The 18,171-nt window shown below is 45.9% G+C and overlaps 1 protein-coding gene across 5 annotated transcripts in view; it reads right to left on the bottom strand.

The window, feature by feature from the left end:
• LOC121090458 (protein SOGA3) overlaps window positions 1-12,544 on the bottom strand; it is a 57,557-nt gene extending 45,013 nt beyond the window's left edge. For all 5 annotated transcript variants that reach the window (XM_040599027.1, XM_040599029.1, XM_040599028.1 and 2 more), the window contains exons 1-3: window positions 11,616-12,544; window positions 11,070-11,294; window positions 8,481-8,639 (exon numbers count right to left, since the gene is read on the bottom strand). In XM_040599027.1, the coding sequence (XP_040454961.1) occupies window positions 8,481-8,639; window positions 11,070-11,294; window positions 11,616-11,885 (654 nt within the window). In that variant the 5' untranslated portion in view covers window positions 11,886-12,544. The remainder of the gene's footprint in view (window positions 1-8,480; window positions 8,640-11,069; window positions 11,295-11,615) is intronic.
• Between the last annotated feature and the right edge of the window lie 5,627 nt (window positions 12,545-18,171).

Below are 18,171 nucleotides of genomic sequence, written 5' to 3'. Positions count from 1 at the left end.
AACTTTCCTCCATTTGTTAATGTGCTATTGTCTTTAAAGGGCATTTACTGAAGTCAGTAGCAAGATTGCCTACTTCAGTAGTGAGATATAAAAGGGTCTTCTTTCTTCTTTAGATCTCAAGCAGGTCATACCCTGAAGTCTGTAGCAACAGAGATGTCTCTTCCAGCCTGCCCCACTGTGAGTTCATGCTCACAGGCCATTTTCTCTGGTAACCAGTTACCATCCACCACCTAAGCCACAGCTACCAACTGTCCATTACCACAGACAACTGGACATGCCAGTTATGTTGTCTTTGTCACTGCTGGTGATTGTCCCTTGTCAGTAATTCTCAGCAGTAGGAATTCAGCAACAGACTGGACTTGCTGTTCTGTGTCTCATTTGCCATCTCATCTGTTTCCATACCAAGTCAGAGACCCTTTGCCTAGTTTTTTGTTTGTTGGGTTTTTTAAATGAAATGGTCAGGGACCGTTCTCAAGACCTGATGCCAGCTGGCACTCCACAATTCAGTCTCTTTTCAGCTACAATGACAATACAGCTAAACTTCCCTACAGTTTCCTTCTAAACAAGCAGGACCACATCCAAACTGTCAATCAGGAATAAGCTCTGACCCAGGCTAGACCCCAAATCATGCCCAAGCACTGAAGCAGTGGTAGCTGATCCAGGCCAAAATCACGCGGGATGTGCTAGCAATCGCTTGTCAGTATGTGGGCCTTTCCTTAGCCTGACTTACTTCACAAATATAGTTTTTGACTAATGGAAGCAATTCTGTAGCACAGGACACAAGTGTGATCTGAGCAAAAAAAGAGTCTCAGGTGCTGGCTTGAGACCAGGATGTAGGGACTCATGTCCTTTCTCTGAAATGTAGTTTCTATGCATTTGGAAGTTCAGCCCTTATTCTGTGCTCCTGTTCTGATCAGTTTCTTTTTTAAGATGGTCATTACTTTTTTTCCCTTTAAAATAGAGCTTACTTTAAAGAGACTCTGATTTTATCTGTAGACTGTATGTAGTATCAGTAACAACTCCATCAAGGGAACTTGCAAATCCAAGGCTGCTGATATCCAACACAGAAAGGAAGGAAAACAAGGTAACATTCTGCCACAAGGAACTTCCATGCTCCCATCAAACCAGAGTAGTAGCAATATGTTTACACATTCAAAAGAACTGACCAAACTTAACTGTATTAACCGTAATTGCTAAATTCTTTTCTGTTTTAAACGTATTCCAGATACACACTTTTTCACTACAGTTGCCACTCTTTCATTATTACTTCCCCATTAGCAGGCAATCCTGCCACTCTTTTAACACATCTTTGCAAATTTTAAGACAATTCAACAGGAATCCACAAAGCAGCAAAGCAGCTTCAATGACTCTGGAAAAAATCTCCTTTAGGCATCTTTACTCACAAAACTTCTTCACAATAGGATATTTATGGAGCTTTTTTCTTTTGAAATCATGCAGTATTTATTACATATGTTTTTGAGCCATATTATTATTGACCATCAGGCTGTTTATTTTCAGTTTTGATAAAACTCCCTTGAAGCAAATGACTTGTGAATTGCTGATGGCTGACACATAATTAAAATGCAATTTTATGAGGTTTAAGTGTAAACTACTTCTTAAATGCACACAAAAAAATTTCCTGTTTATAGCTGACATTTTCAGAGAATTACTACAACAGATTTTGTTGCAGACATTGATTTCTTTCTCCATTATGATTCTTTTCTCATATTCAAAGAACTGAACTAAAGCAAACTGCCTGTCCTGCTCCCCATGAAATTGCAGCGTGCTCTGGGCAAAGATGTCAGAATCACACCCTCACAGATTATGAATAGCATCCCTGCTGAGTACTGTTTTTAAAAGAACAAAATATTTGGGCAGGATACCAAAGGTAACAGAATTTCACACAAGCAATGCTGACAGAAATAACTGGGGGTTCTGCATCTGCCGGGATGTAGCACTTAGGGAACTACTGAGCCATGCTTGGAGACAGAGGACTTTTTTGGTTTTTCCTGTATAAACTCAGGCAAAGACTTGTTTCTCATACCTTTTTTAAAAAGCCTCCTCATTATCCTGTTGTTCTTTTCACCAAAGCAAAATGAATTTTCATGAGGTGACAAACTGAGATTCCAGATCACAGAAACCCTCTGCTTAAAGGTACTTTTAGCAGAAGTGTGGTTAATAGACTTGTTCTTTGGGTCCTCCGAAAGACCCAGGGAGGAACCAGGCTTGTGAGAGACCTATTAAATCCTCCCCTGCTGCCATCTGGTGCCAGGAGCAAGTAAATTACTGTAACTCTTCGAAGAGTACTGATCCTGTGAAGCTCATCAGCTACATCAGCAGGCGTACTAGCATCTCATCTCTCTCTCTGCCTTGTCCCTAATCCCTCCATTACCAGATGTTTGAAATAAGGCTGAAACTCTGAAGAGAAATGAAAACCTGAGGTGCAATTAAGAAGTGCTTGGGGGACAGTATCATGGAGGAGAATTAAACTTTCCCTGTCAAAGCAACACAAACTAAGTATCCATCTCCAGTGACTTGCAGTGCACGCAGCATGGGCAACAAACAGAAGCCAGAAGTCCATGAACATTTAGAGCTACGGCCTCACTGGGATCACAGAGACATGACAGAATAGCTCACATGCCTGGAGTGTAGCCATGGATTGATAAAAACTCTAAAGGTGAGGAAGAAGAGTTGTGCTCTGCACAAAAGAGCATTTCAGTTGCGTGCAGTGTTGCCTTGTAACAGGTGATGGGCCAGCTGTGAGCTATGGGTAAAAATCAGAAGACAGAGAAGCATGGGTGGTATCATTTGGGATACCTTCTACAGACCATCCGATGAAGAAACTAGAAGTAGTTTATAAATAAATACTGCATGATTTCAGACAACTAGAAGGAGTCACATGATTTCTGCAATGGATTGAAGATAATTTTTGCCATAGGTGATAAACAAGTCAACTGTGGGGATCGCTTTGATGGGCGTCTTGCAGATAAGGAAGCATTGGTCAGGGGGTTGATGGCCAATGGTGAGATGGTGAAGTTTAAGGTCCTGAGAGAAGGGACCAAGACAAAGTTTTGATTATGAAGGCATCCAAAAATGTAATGTTGCTGTTGGATATGGTTGCCTTGCCTATGAGAAATGCTGCAAACCACCACCCATTATGAGACTTGTTTCCAGTTTCTTACAAACTCACCACACTTTAGGTGCTGCAGATTTTTCATGCCAAGCACCAACATTGTTAATATTTTGGAAAATTTCAGCAAAATTATTTGGCTCTTTCCAATAAGAGAATATCCCCATTTTGTCATATTAAATTATTCTAGAAACTGTTCTTTTGAGCTTGTCCTCTGGAACATTTTTGTGTCTGTATATGATATACACCTCATACTTTTCTAATTCATGCAAATCATGACTGCCAAACTGCAGCCTTTCAGAAGTCTTCCATTCTTATACATTAGGTAATTATTCTTGGAGTTTACCAGTCTAAATTAAAAATTCCATATTTACAAACTACCACATCCTCTCCTACCCCAGCTATCCATCTGCACATTTTCTCCAGCTGACAGATTATGTTCTAACTCCAGACCAGAAGGCAAAGCCTAACTAGTCCTGCAGTTGTTGCTCCGTGTAGGTTTAGATAAAGCTGAGGGTAGGTATTAGAATCAGAAACCGTTTCTCTAGTGGTTACAGTGATACAGTTGCTGTTTCCTAGCACAGTAAAGCGATACTCCACTGCTCTCAGTCCAGTTGCAAAAGTGAAGAGCTAAAGCTTGGAAGCAAGGAAAGAAATAGAACAAACCAAGGAAGCTGACATATTTGTATTAGGGGGGTGAAAGAATCAGGGGAAAAGAACACATTTTTCCAAAGAGAGAAGCAGTAACTAAGAAATGAGGATAATATATTTGGAGTAGAATAAGAGGAAAATGAGTTCCAAAAGACTTGAAATGCAGAGAGGAGATTGGACGCTCATGAAAAGTGGAGGAAGGGATGCAAGAAAGAAGGGAATGGGACGGAGAAGGACGAGATTGGGACTTGGGAATCAGAAGACAACAAAACAGCCAATACCACAAGACACACCAATCTCACCTCCTCCACACCCACCCCCAAGACACAGGATCAAGGCTGAGAGAGAGAACCTGGAGAATCTGAGACTTTGTGACTTATAGTAGAAAAACCAAAAATAAGTGGTTGTGGTTAAATGGCAGGAGAATGGGCTTAAAGGGAGAAAGGGCTGTGGCCAGGGACAGACATTGGCTTTTTATCAGAGAGACATAAATGGGCAAGCTGATATTGTTGATCAAGGGGGCTGGGACGGGATCGTCTCTTACCAGCTCTTTTCACAGCTATCCAGTTTTTGGTTTGTTGGGTTTGTTGGGTTGGTTTTTGCAGCAGCTTTTGTAATGAGATTTCCAGCTACCTTCCTGACTTCTGTGGAGCCTGAGCACTCAAGAGATGTATAGAGAGCTAATCTGTGCATAAATGGGGCAAGCAAAGATTGCAAGTGTAAGCAGAAAAGTGTAATTACTTTCCTGTGGTCACACAGCAGGATACTATAAAAATCAGGAACAGAATTCAGATTCCAACTCCCAGCTCCAGTGCCCAGTTCCCCAGACCCTGCTGCCTTCTTCCATTTCCATGGCTGGAAAAACATGGAAAACTGACTGACTGACGAGACAGGCACAACTCCAACAAAACACAGCCCCAAGTGGGCTGGCATAAACTCCTCTGCCTGAATTTGGGTTCATGGGCCATATAGCCATGGTTATCACAAGCTCTGTATCTGAGCTAATAACTTATGCTTAGAAGAAGAAAATGGTAGACAACATCACCCTAATGTAGCTGTAAGAACCGAACTGTCTTGCATCTGTCCAGCTTGGAGCACCAGCAGAGCAATCTATTTCTACCCAGAAAGGCATATGACTCCGAAAATCACTGTGCCTCTTGTAACTACATATCTGCATTGCAATGAGGATTTGAAAGCCCAGGGTCTAGTACATCTGCCACATTTTCCCCCTGCTTCACTTGTCTCACAACAAACCATTTAAAGCATGGCTAACTGGGCATTTCCCACACAGCTACAGCAAATGTATGAATTCTTAGTTTATACTATGATCATGAAAAGTTCTACAAGAACAATAATTCTACAAGAATTAGCTAGGCTTTAACAAATGGTTAACAACAAATTAACATTCGTTTTTAATATCTGAAAAAATCACAACTAGCTACAGTTGGTTTCTCTTTCTTCTAGGAAACAAATTCCCTACTTTGTTTTCAGCTTCCCCAAAAGCCAAAAGCATTTAAATTAATAATAACAAATAATAAAGAGGAAATCAGCAGCTGTTGCTACAAATGAATTTCAAAAACTGACAATGCAGGTCAAAAAACTTGTGTTTCTGTGTGGACCTATGCAGGAACAACATTAAATGAAACAGCAAGTAAAAGTAACTGATAGAAAAAGTATGCTTTGTTGGAACACCTTCCAAATCCCGAATGCCTGCAAACTTCTGCTACCATCACAATAGCTTCTATTTCTCATGGAATATATCATAATTATTTTTTTCAAAAGCTCCAAACCAAGAAAGCAAGCAGCAACTATCTCTCTATATTAATTAATGGACAAATACATGCACAAGTCTGTATTCACTGCAGAACTATTTGTCTCCACACAAACACACCTGCTAGCATTTATCTTTGACACATGTTTCCAGTCAAGTCTAATATGTTTTTTTAAAACAATCTAGAATCTATACAGAAAGAACTTCGGCTTTGGTCCTGCTCTAGAGACCACCTAACAAAAAATTATGCTTCTGCCTCCAATATTTTCTATTAAGACTTGTAACCATTCTCTGCTATCTCACACTGTTCATTGTAAAAGGAGAACAAATTTCCCATAACAGTTATACATAAGTAGATTTTAAGAAGAATGGAAAGTTTTGTGTTTTTTCAGTACATTTAATGATATAAAGTACAGAAATCAGTCATTACATACTCTGGGCACTGTTATGCTGTAAAACAAAAATGCTTCATTGTCTTTGGAGATTAACTCTCCCATTAATTCTAAGCGCAATAAAGTAAAGATCACAACCCAGACAAAAGGTCTTGACTCTGCATTTCTATTTATGCTGAGTAGAACTTCCTTAAACAGGAGTTTCCATTGGTTATAATGGCTGTACTGAAATGAGAAAGGGTTGTAAACCCATGAAACTAGAGGAATAATTCACAAGCAAACAGAAAATTGACATTTAAGATGCACGAAAACTTTGATTGCCCGAGCAGAAGAAAAGGTATTTGTCACAGAGAAATTCTAATGCACTTCAGACTGCTTTGGGTTGTTTTCATGGTTGTTTGATGTTAACATTTTCATAGCTTCTTCACAAATTCTACATTTCAAATCTGTAAGAATTAGCATTCTTCACCAGCATCCTTCCACTGGTCTCCCAAGTCATGGCACGCTTGCAGAGTGCATAATAATTTGGCTTCACTTCAAACTTGCTTTTCTCTGACTTGCACCTCCTCAACCATCCTCTAACTTCCCCCATGCTGTGTTCAAAGTCCTAGGCTAAAAAGCAGCCTTCTCCTACTGAAAGGGACTCAGCAGCTGGTTTGAAATGCATAAATGAAAACTCCTGCCTAATTATGATGCATAAATAACTGGGTATGCCAGTCCTCCTCTCCAGTTTAGTAGAAGGGTGTATTTCTGACTCTTTGTCCACTCCAGCTTTACTCTGGTGTAAAGTTTTACTACATTTTTCCATTCTGGCTCAGTGGGAGCTCCATTCTATGCTAGTGGGAATCATCCATCTGTTTCAGCCTCATGAAAAGAATATTGTGTAGAAAAGCCCCTAGTTTAAACATGACACTCCCTTCTGAGCCTCCAGTATCCTTCCATTGATACCAACAGCAAAGACAGAAAGGGGCAAATACCTAGGCCAAAGAGAGAAGTGGAGAGCAGTGTGAGAGCAACAGAACCATAGCTCAGCACAGTGGGCCAGAGGGAAGAATCAGAGTAAGGAGAAAGCAACTGCTGATGACAGAGATGAAGAAGCCTATTTATTGGATTAATTTCCTGCAGGTACACAGCTCCCAAAGAACATAAGCTATTAAACTGCCGCTACACTTCGCTATCATCTGAAGACACATAAGAAGAAAGAAGGCAAAAGAAGCTTACAGTGGTACAGCCTAGCAGATGGCAGGAGGAAAGGATCCAGGAATGGGAATCTACAAGAAAGCAGAGTCTGAATGGACAAGAATAAGCCAAGCTTAACAAGTTCTAAGGATCATTACAGAAAGATCGTGCTCTCACAGAGAAGATGGTCTGAGAAACTGAGTTGCATTTGCTGGTAGAAAGCAGAGTGAAAACAGAAGAAAGTCTCCGGCAGAGGAGAGGGAAGCTGAATAACGCTCAGATTTCATGCCCTTTTCAAATCTGCAATTATCTGGAAAAGCAGTAGACAGTGGAAAAAACCACCTGTTTATCCTCTACTAACATGTTTGAAATTAAATTCCTGTAAAGAAAACATATGAATATTTTTAATACTACATCACTTAAAGTAAGCACTTGCAGTTCCTAAAAATACTGTAATTTATCATACAACTGAAAATTTCCTGCCTTTCTTAACAACTGAATTACATCTCTTCTGCTTTCCTGCCTTTCTTAACAACTGAAATACATCTCTTCTGCTTTCCTGCCTTTCTCTTCTGCTTCATACAAGATCAAAGTAGACAGAGGCATTCCTACTAGGGAATGTTACTAAAAGTGAAAATCAGTGGCATTCATTGCATTTTAAATACTGGAGAGCTGTTTCTCAGTTCTGGTCTGAGAAGTCATTTTTAGTCAACAGTTTCTCTTTTTACTGCATGCTTTGTTATCTCTGTCAGCCAGGCTATTACTGCTGTAATACAATTTTCTGCTTACTTAATGGCACAGTATCTTGCATCTATATAATGGCTAGAGTAATTTTGAAGATTAATTAGATATAATGTAAAATTATACTTTGACTGAAAGGCCAGGTAGAGTCTCTCACTTCCCAATACTTCAAAGAGCACGACTAAAGATGGGGAGGTGCTAGATCCCCAGTCTCAGTGTGCCTGCTAGTCCCTAGTAGTAGTTAGAAAGGGAAGAAATACTAGATTTTGTAAAAACACGGGGGGGAACATAATCTGCAAAGTTAGATGTGTCTGACTCCTTTCAGCACTCTGCCTGCATGTATCTTAATGTAAGTACAATGTCTCAAAGCCTCTAAACTCTGTTACCATCAGTTCCACATTTCCCTTCTTGCATAGGAAAAAAAACCGCCACAATTTGCTGTCTGTTTCACCTAGGAAACACCAAATATTTGAGTTTGTTCTCAGCTTCCCAATCACCAAAGTGTACTTTTTTGCCTGCCATATTTTGTGCCCCCAAAACAAGAACATCAGTTAGTTCAGCAATGAGAATTTGAGAACTTCAAATACTTTCTGTATAAGTAAATAGCAACACTAACCTCTTTCATTTTTTCCAGTTCATTCTGCAGTGCTTGTTTGGCAATTTCAACTTCTATAAGCTGCTGCCTTAATTTTTCATTTTCATCTTCTGTTACAGTACGTTTTTCTTCCACATTTTCTAACTCATGATGAAGTCTCACCGATACATCTTTTGCAACCTAAATGAAATAGTATATCAAAAGAAAGATTAAGAACAAGAATTACTGCTGCAGTGCTTAGTGCCTAAACAGCCATTTAGAGATTAATTCTGGATGTTTTGATGGAAACAGTACGTAAGGAAACATGTAGACAAGGATATCTACAGACATAATTCTAAATTATTCCAAATTCAAGCCAATTCCTTCCAAAAATGGTACATTATTCCTGTGGACTTCACTGGAAACCACACAGAAACTAAATCCCATCACCTTCCTAGGCTCTATTATGTCAAAAGCGAAACAGGACCTTCATTATTCCTGAAGACAGTGCAGCATCTATTTTCTCTCAACCACTGCTAGCTTATGTTTTTCAATGCACTAAGGCATATGCCCTTCAAATACTTGACATGCAGAAGCATCTAAAAGCACGGCTCACCTTCTCCAGGCCTTCCCTACCTGTGCCTTGTACAGGACCACAAATGAACACATCTTTATTTTGACCCTGCCCGTTTCTCTCTCCTTCAGGGACAGTTAATCTAAATATCTGGTATTTATTTCTATTGGTTCCTTTAAAGAGCAAAATATGAAAAAACATTTTTACTGGCCTTGTGTTCACCCAAATGATGTCCAATATTTTAAATGAAAATGAACACTCGGGTTTTTGGTTTTCTTTTTTTAATGCACTTTCACAGGAATAGAGTTAAAAGGCACACGTCAAGATCTAATTCTTCTTTTTCATGTAATGAGAATTTTGCCATTCAAGCCACCTGCATTGTATTTTGTGAAACCAGCAGAAACTATAATCATGCACCAAAAATATTTAAATATACACTAATCACTGTTATGATGGTGATTTAGACACACAGTTTGAAAAGCCTAATTTCCTGCTTTTTTTAGAACATTGGAAAGTATAATTAATCCTTCTTAGCATTAGCTAGAGGAGCTCAGAGAGCTATCCTTTATGGCTTTCACTAGAACGATCTTTATGTTTGTATGTCAAAGAACTCTCTTTGACATACCAACTCTCTTTGACATACCAAAACTCTAAAGAAAATAATAATTGTAAGCAAGCAGTCTAGAAGAATCCGATCTATCAGAAAACAGCAGCAGCTAGTGACTCAGCCTCCCCTGACAAGAAACCCTGTGTGTGTGAATTACAGATACAACACTGCAGTGTAGCACAAGATCATTCAATAACCTCCCCCACTGCACACACACTCAAGACACATAATGCCCAACAGAAAGAGCAAGTGGAGGGGAATTTCAATTATAACCACACTCCAAAGAGACTGCAGGATGAGCCGAGAATCACACCACAGGGCTATAGCTTGATGTCTTTTCCTACGCTCAGTATTAAACTGCTCCTCTGGTTGTCCAACCAAAGTAAATGGAAAATCATGGGAACCAGTTTTAACAGCATCCTATCACGATCTGTCTTCAGGCTGTAGATACAGTCTGCATCAGTACATACAACCAAATAACAGATACAAACAAATACAGTAACCAATTGTTACAGGTAGTGATTTTTTGACACAAAATTTGTTGGAGTAGCAATTAATGCGGGAAAATCCCACAGAGTGTTCTAGATCACATGGGGAATGGGACTCGCTTACACAAGATGCATTTTAATACAGCTATATGCAAGACCGTATCTCTGAAGGATTAAGTCCCCTGATTTATTACCCATGGAAAACGAACAAAGTTCTTTTGGATATAAATTCTTCAGAAGAGGACTTGGGAACACTACAAAGAACTGCACGAGTTACAATTATGATCAGCCAGCACCTGGAATTCAATTAGGCAGAAATCTGGCATTAGACATTCATCCCTACTCCAAAGCAGAACACATTCATGATCTGTGGGAACGCTTTGTAAAAACACTATTCCTTTCCAAAGAGTCAATCGTATGGATACTGGGATAGACATAGGAGAAAGCTTAATTAAAGTAAGCCCTTTGTCTAGCTCAACCTAAGGCCTTAGCTGCTATCTCCTAAAGTGCGGGCGAGCACCTCACCAGAGGTGCCCTCACCATTTCCCTCCCACGCCCTGTGCATGTATAGCTCACTAATACAAAGTAACATTGAGCCAACAGCGAAATCAACTCTGTAAGCTGTAATCACAATATTCACTTGGGACATGAAGGCTCACATTCAAACCCTGCCTGCAAAGGTGCGTGCCTGAACTATTCGCCTAAGCATCATTCTGAGTGTACGAAATATCCCTTGTTTTGATCAGAAGTTCCCCTGACAAAGGGGTGGTTTTGCTTCTGACCGGGAAGACTCTATTTTGTCAAAAGCCACGTGAACACCTGTACTTACAGAACCGTTACGGCCACAACAGCAAACGCGGGTTTTGAGTATGTACAGAAAAGGCACATCAAACAGAAACAGCGAGAAGGTCGCGTCTCTGCCTGAGGCACACCCTCCCCTTGACACCTGCTCACATCTGTACCTTGAGGTCCTGCTCCATGCTGCGCAGGAGCTCGCCATCGATCTCGCCGGTCTGGGCGTAGCGCAGCCTCTTGCGCTCGGCCTTGCGCAGCCGGTACTGAAGGATCCGGCAGTTCTTGTTGGCTCGCTCCAGCTCATGGCGCATCTCCTGAAGCTGACAAGCGTCCTCCTCGAAGAAACTGTCCCTCATCTCGTCCATTTCTGTCCTCAGCTCATCTATCTCGTTCTGGCACCAGGGCGACAAGGGGACAGGGGCGCAACAGGTGGGTCAAAAGCACAAATGTCAGCAGGCTTGGGGGAAGGCTGCCAAAATGGAGCTCCTCCCGCAGGGGCACCAGCTAAATACAACCCAGCTCTTTCAATTAAAAGCACCGCAACGAAGCGGGGAAGCGTCGCTGCCGGCCTGCAGCGCCTTAACCCTGCCGCCAGCCCCAGCGCCGGGCAGAGGGCGGCCGGGAAGCCCCCTCGGGGCCCGGGGGTGCGGAGCCACCCGGCCCCTGTTCCCCTCCACCTCACCCCCAGCCCCGCCGCCGCCCCGGCCCCTCACCTTGAGGGTCTCGTTCTCCTCCCGCAGCTTGTCCATCTCTTCCTGCATCTCCTCCTGCAGCTGCGGGCTCAGGGAGCCCTCGGGGGCGCCGCTCCTGCCGCCGCCGCCGGCCTCGCCCTGCCGCAGCCCCTCCGCCCCGGCCGCCGCCATGGCAGAAGGTGAGGAGGCGGAGGCGGCCGGGGGAGGCTCGGCCGGGGCGGCGGCCGCGGAGGCGGCGGAGGCGGAGGAGGCGCTGCCGCTGCTGCTGTGGTTGCTGCCCTTGGTTTGCATCTGGGCGGCCGCCGCCAGCCCTTTCCTGAGGTGGAACTGGATGAGCTCACTCTGCAGGCATCCTTCCTTCCAGTACCCGCCGCCGCCCGCCGCCCCGCGGCCCTTCCCCGCGCCCGAGGAAGATGGAGGCGCCGGGGACGCCTCCCCCGCGCCCCTCAGCGGAGCCCGCCCCGCTTTCCCCCGCCAGTGCTTGGGCGGCGGCGGCTGCGGCGCCACTGCCCCCTCCCGCTCCCCCCCCGCCGCCGCCGCCTCCTGCAGGGGGCGCCTCCTCGGCGGCCCGCGGCGCGGCGGGTTCGGCGGCGCGCGGCGGCGGCTCTTCGGCGGCGGCTCTCCCGGCGGCGGCGGGCGGCGGCGGTTCAGCACCGGCGCCGGGCTGGACAGCTCCCGCCGGCGCCGCGCCGCGCGGTGGCTTGTCGGCAGCGCGGCCGCGGGCGGCCCTGGGGGCCTGGCTCTGGGGCGGCCGCGCCGAGGTGGCCTTGGCGGCGGCGGCCGGGGCACGGGAGGCGGCGGCGGCGGCGGGCGGCGGGCGCGGGGGCGGTGTCGCGGGCCCTGGCCGGAGAGGAGGCTCGCTGCTGCTTCCTGCCGCTGCTGCCCTCGGGATGGAGGCGAGGCTCGGCGGCGGCGGCGCCCCCTGCAGGCGGCTGGCTCATGGCGGCGGCTATCTCAGGGAGACGTCCATCACGGGCGGCGTCCTCCGCCTCCGCCGCCGCCGCCGCCCCGAGAGCTGGGGGAGGAGAAGCGGAGAAGACGGTCGGGGTGGGGACGGGGAGGACGGCCGAGGGGCGGCGGGGAAGACGGGCTCTCTGGCAGCGCCAGCGGCCAGCGCGCCCGCTCCCTGCCGCCGCCGTGCCCCGTCCGCTCCCGAGCGCGGCCCCGCGGCCCGCGGGCACCTGCGGGCCGAGCCGGCCGGGGCCGAGCCCGAAGCCCGAAGCCGGTCCGGAGCGCCTTTCGGGGGGGAGTCCACGCTGCACGGCTGAGGCTGGGATGCGTTCCCACTCCGCTTGCATCTAGGGGCGCTTTCACCCCCCCGATGCCGACCCCTTCCCCCTGCGGGCTGCCGCATCACCGCACGGTCCCCACCCGCGCGCAGCCTTCCCTCCCGCTCCCCGCGCTGCCACGCCGGGTGCCGCGCTGGGTCGCTGCTGCACCTGCCTGCCTCCCCGGGGACCCGTCCAGGTTGCCTGTCACAGCCGAGTGGGGAAAGGCCGCTGTACAAAGGGCTGCCCACGTGGAAGCAAGAACAGATTCCCCTTCAGCTTTGACAGGGACTCTTCCAGGACAAGGTTAGGCCTTCGAAACTCGGGGATCGAGGGCCATAAAGGAAAGGGGCCCTTCTATCAGCTTCCAAACCCAGATTTGCCCCAGTTTGTTTTCCAGAGGCATTGTCAGGACTTCAAACTGATTCAGGTTTACTACTGGTTGTGCTGACATAGGACTGAGGCGTAATGGTTCCAGCAGATTCTCAAAACAGAGGAAGCAAGGATTAGACCCTCACCATCAGTACAAGATGTTATGTGGTATTCGCTGAAGTGTGCTCACATGGCAATTTTCCCCCATAGCAACAAAACTTGTGTTTTCACGGCCACAACAGATTATTTAAAACGGCAGTTAAAAGGGCTTCTAGAAGCCATATCTTCCTGCTAATGTTCTTTAATATATTCTGAAAATAATGGCTATGATCCGCAAACTGTTTTCACATAGCCTTTATTCAGCCGTCCTTAAAGGGAAAACATAGGCAAAAGTAGAAACGACAGCATTCCTAACATGGCCTAACAATTCCCTCCTAGAACACTGCTTAACCATTCCCTGCTAGAAAAGGGAATAAAGGAAGGAACACGACTGGGCAAAGTCAATGTAGACATTATACTGTACCCTGACAATTGGTTTACTCCCTGGAACATACTAGACAATGAAACTGTGTTTGCTGTGCTCTCATTGGCAGAAGCGCAGGGTTTCCTCTCAAATGCACTGTCATTATCACCCTGATTTTAACCAATATCCTGGAAATTAAAGCTCAAAAGAACACAATTTTCCAGAAACTTCCCAGGCATTAATTAGTAAAACGAGAGCACGGGAGTGTAAACCCATCAACACTTACATTTGTATCACAACACTTTATAAAAAATTTGGTTTGCATCTCTATTAACCATCACAAACAGGATTCCCACACTGCTGTTGTTCAGAGCTATACAGGTACAAAATGTCACTCTTGAAATCCAGACCTAAAGAAACTGCAAAACGCCAGGACTCAGTTTAGATCCCGTACCTTACTCATTACTCTTCCTTTTACCTAATGTTCAAAATGAAATTAAAAATAGTAATCGGGAACCCAACGCTATACCTGGATCTTTTCGGGAAGTTTCACTGCAGCGAGGTCATCAGGCTCAGCCGCGACCTGCCGGGAACACAACCCGCACCGTGCCCCCACCGTACGTGCCCCCAATTCCAGCCCCAGCTGCCGCCTACGGTTCAGTTGGCTGATTATTTTTTTTTTTCTTTTTCCTTTTAACTGGTACAACGAAAGCCCTGTTTGAGCCCAAGTCCGAAATCTCCGTCTCACCAAACTCCGCGACATAACCTCCCCTCCTCCCAGGCAAACCCACGTGGCGCCAGGACGTGGGTCTCCGCAGGTTTTCCTGTCGGGAACAGCTGTCCAGGCGGAAAAATGCGTAAATAAGCGGCAGCAACAAAAGGGAGCGGTGCGGTGGCTCCACCCGCCGGCGCGGGGATCTCCCCTGCCCGGGGCACCAGGCAGGGCCTCCCCCGGCCCCCTCCCTCGCCGGGCGCCCGCCTCTCCCTCCCCCAGACCCCCAATGCCAAAGGCGGCTTTAAGGTTTGGGAGCGCTTCTGCCTTTTGTCCGGGTTTTAAAGGGAGGATTGTCTCAGGTCCCCCTTCATACCTGGCGGGTTTGTTGCATCTGAATCCCGAGTGACATTCCCTTGTTGGGGAGGGAAAAGAAAAAGAAAAAAAGGGGAAAGAACAAAAAAAAAAACAAAAAAAAAAAGGCTTGGATCTAAATCGTCCGCATTACTCACCACCACTTTGTCTGCTGCCGGGCTGGCGAAATGCATGCACAGGGAGCCGGGCACCGCGCACGAGGTACCCGGCGCTGCCAGAGCCTCTCAGGAAAATGAAGCAATATTCATGAGCTGACCTCACTGGGCCGGGGAGACGGAGAGGGGGGAGGGAGAAAAGCAGCGAAGGGAAGAGAAAAGAAAAGATTAAACGGCAAGAACCCCGCCCAGGCCTGAAGGCTGAGTTGCGTCCCCTTATCTATCCGCACACGGTGGAACAGGATTGCGGCGCAAACGGGAAGGAGCAGGCTGCGTGCGAGGGGTGCGCCCGGTTTCCCTTCCCAATGCATGCGGGCAATCGATTCTGATCAATTATTTAGTGTCCCCTTCAGGGGAGCCTGCTCCGGCCAGGCAGGGATGCCGGGCGCCTTCCGCACCGGCAGCGGGACTGGAGCAGGATTTTCCTTTGTTCGCTGCCTTCACCGGCGCCGGGAGCGCGGCGGGTCCCCGCTGCGTCCCCTTGGCAAGAGCCCGCTGCGCCCGGGAAGGGCGGAAACAAAGGCAGCCCGCTCCGCTCCGCTGAGCGTCAGCCCCCGGTGTTACTCGTTCGCCTCAGCACGGGGACTACCGGGCCACAGACCGTTCGCCCGTACCGTGGGCAAACCCCAGAGGTGCTCATCTATTTCACCTGTTTATCACGAGGTGAATTTACCTTTGCTCTGAAGCACCTTAGAGGGCTCTTAAGACTTCGCGCTTGAAGTCTTTCCCAATTAAGAGACAAAGAAAAGCCGAGGAAAGGCTTTTGTCCCTTCCCCTGCCCTCCGAGGAGGGAGCATTTCCATGGACAGCCGTGGGTGGGGAGTGCCCTGGACCCACCTGTGCCTGCGCGACCCCCCGGCATCCACAGGCTCGAGGAGGCAGTGCTGGGGTCGGGGCCGGGGTCCTGCTCACCCCTCTGCAGCAGCTGGCAGGTCGGGGTGAGGGCCTGGCCTCTGCCTCAGCTCCCCACAGTGCTTTCTTGGCAGGGGGGGCCTGGCCCAGCACTTTGCTCCGAACAAGGGAAAACAGGGTTTCCGGGATGGAAATTCCTCTTGAAGGACGATTAACTGAGGATTTAATGCCTGTAGGTATACCAGCATATACATACATGCATACATCTGTACGTACATCTGCATGCAAGATAGATATACATAAATTCACCGTACATACTTATATACATAAATGTGTGAGCATGCACACGTCGACACACATATAAAATATGCATGGTTTCATATATTGTATGTACATATATATACATATCCGTGAGGTCCTTGTGCAGCCCTTGGATGAGGGCTGCCCCCTTTCCAGCTGTCCCTGTCTCACAGTCTTCTCTACCTTCTCTGATATGACAAGCAGGACCCAACACATGTGAAACTGCACGTCCTGGGATGTGGAAAGGTACTGCCCCCCATGCAGATAAATGTCCTCCAGCCTTGAGCCCAGGGACTGCATGAACTGGATATATATATATAGATGTGATGAGTTGAGGACAATCAGAAAATAGGAAATGGAACATTTATGCTGAAGAAGAAACCCACTGTTTTTTCATCAAAACATTGATGAAAAGCTACTTTTTAAAGTCATAATATTTAATGATTTGTTAGGCCTTTGAAACTCATAAATATTGACTGCAGTCATACCAGCTACACAGAATAATTGATTGAAAACATGAGGAATGAAAACACAAAATATTTCTGGAGTTGGACCTGAGAAATTTTCCTATGAAAGTGGTGGATAGATTCTGCTAGAAGAATACCTAGGCTCCTTATCTAGGTGAATGCACAGGACAGCAATAATGAGGTCATCACAGTAATATAACATTTAGCCTACACAATATACTCCAGAAGGACAAGCACAGCAGTCCCTACCTTTAAGCACTGGACAGAAACTAGCATCCTTTCTGCTCCCTCAGTAGACGAGTTCCCTGGATGGACTTGCCAGAGTAAAACAAAAATGGGATGTGGTGACATCTCATACCACCTACAACAAGCTTTATTGTGCTTTTGGAAAGATACAGATCCTTTTTTTCTCCCAGTAGTGTCCAAATGAAAACAAGTCATCAGATTATCTTCACTCATACTGTCAGGCCTTATGTCTGATAGTAGAGACCAATCTTACTGCAGAAAAATTTGCCCATCTCTCAGTGTCATTTGGGATTGTTGATTTTATTCTCAAAACCTCTGTTCTGGCTAAAACTTCAGTGCTGCCAGTTGTAAAAATTGACATGGGCACAAAAATGCTTCTACTCATGTAATTTACTCTTTTGGGGGAAATGGGTATAATCTACACAAGCTAAAGCACTCTTTTGCTTATAAAAGCTGTATTTCCATTAGGAAGTTTACTGCCAGATCTCTGTAGGCATTTTACATCACCAGCAGGTCATGATATAATAGATACAATAATCATATCTAGCCTAGAGTAAGTCCAGTATGAAGAGACCTATACAGAGAAGTCAATACAGTGAAAGTTCCATTTACGATCAGATTTTTTTGTAGTGTCTCTAAAAACCTGTGGATGGAAATAATACATTGAAAGAAAGGTCTTAACTTTACATAGAAAACAAGAGGCTCTCAGCTGACTACTATCATTCAGAGATGAAGCACTGACATGATGCTGAACAGTTGTATAAATACATTGGCTCATATATCACTGGTAAGCAAAACAATGGAAATCAAATATTTGAAAATATTTAGGGAAAAGTAGAGAACAAACCAGAAAACATCATTATTGCTCCAGTATAATTCCATGGTACAGACAGATTTTGATTACTGAGAGCAGTTGCGGTCCCCCATCTCAAGCCAGGCATGGTGGAAGGCAGGAGGTACAGAGAAGGGTGGCCAGGGTCTGAAGTGGCTTTGCTCAAGGAATGACTAGGTATGGTAGGAGTCTTCAGGCTGGTAATGGGGTGACTGAGGAGAAATGCACAGGTCTCTACAACCTTTAGTAAGGAAGGTAAACAAGAGTAAAGGTTTCACTGTTACTCACAGTCTCTTCCCATACAAGTAGTTGCAAAGGTGCAGATGTGAATTAAATAAACAAGCAAGTGATGTATAAAAAAAAAAAAACAAAACAACAAAACCCCCCCCAAAAAAACCCACACTCCTTCTGGTTAAGCAATTCAACTCCCTGCCACAGGGTCTATGAATGTAAGGGTCTATGAGGGTTTAAAAAGTGATTGAACTTCTTTTTTTGAAGAAGACAAAAAGTCAGTCAGGGACAACAAAGGACAAGC

Source organism: Falco naumanni, chromosome 6 (assembly GCF_017639655.2).
Source record: "Falco naumanni isolate bFalNau1 chromosome 6, bFalNau1.pat, whole genome shotgun sequence".
Classification (NCBI taxonomy): Eukaryota; Metazoa; Chordata; class Aves; order Falconiformes; family Falconidae; genus Falco; species Falco naumanni.
This window is presented reverse-complemented; position numbering and strand designations above follow the sequence as displayed.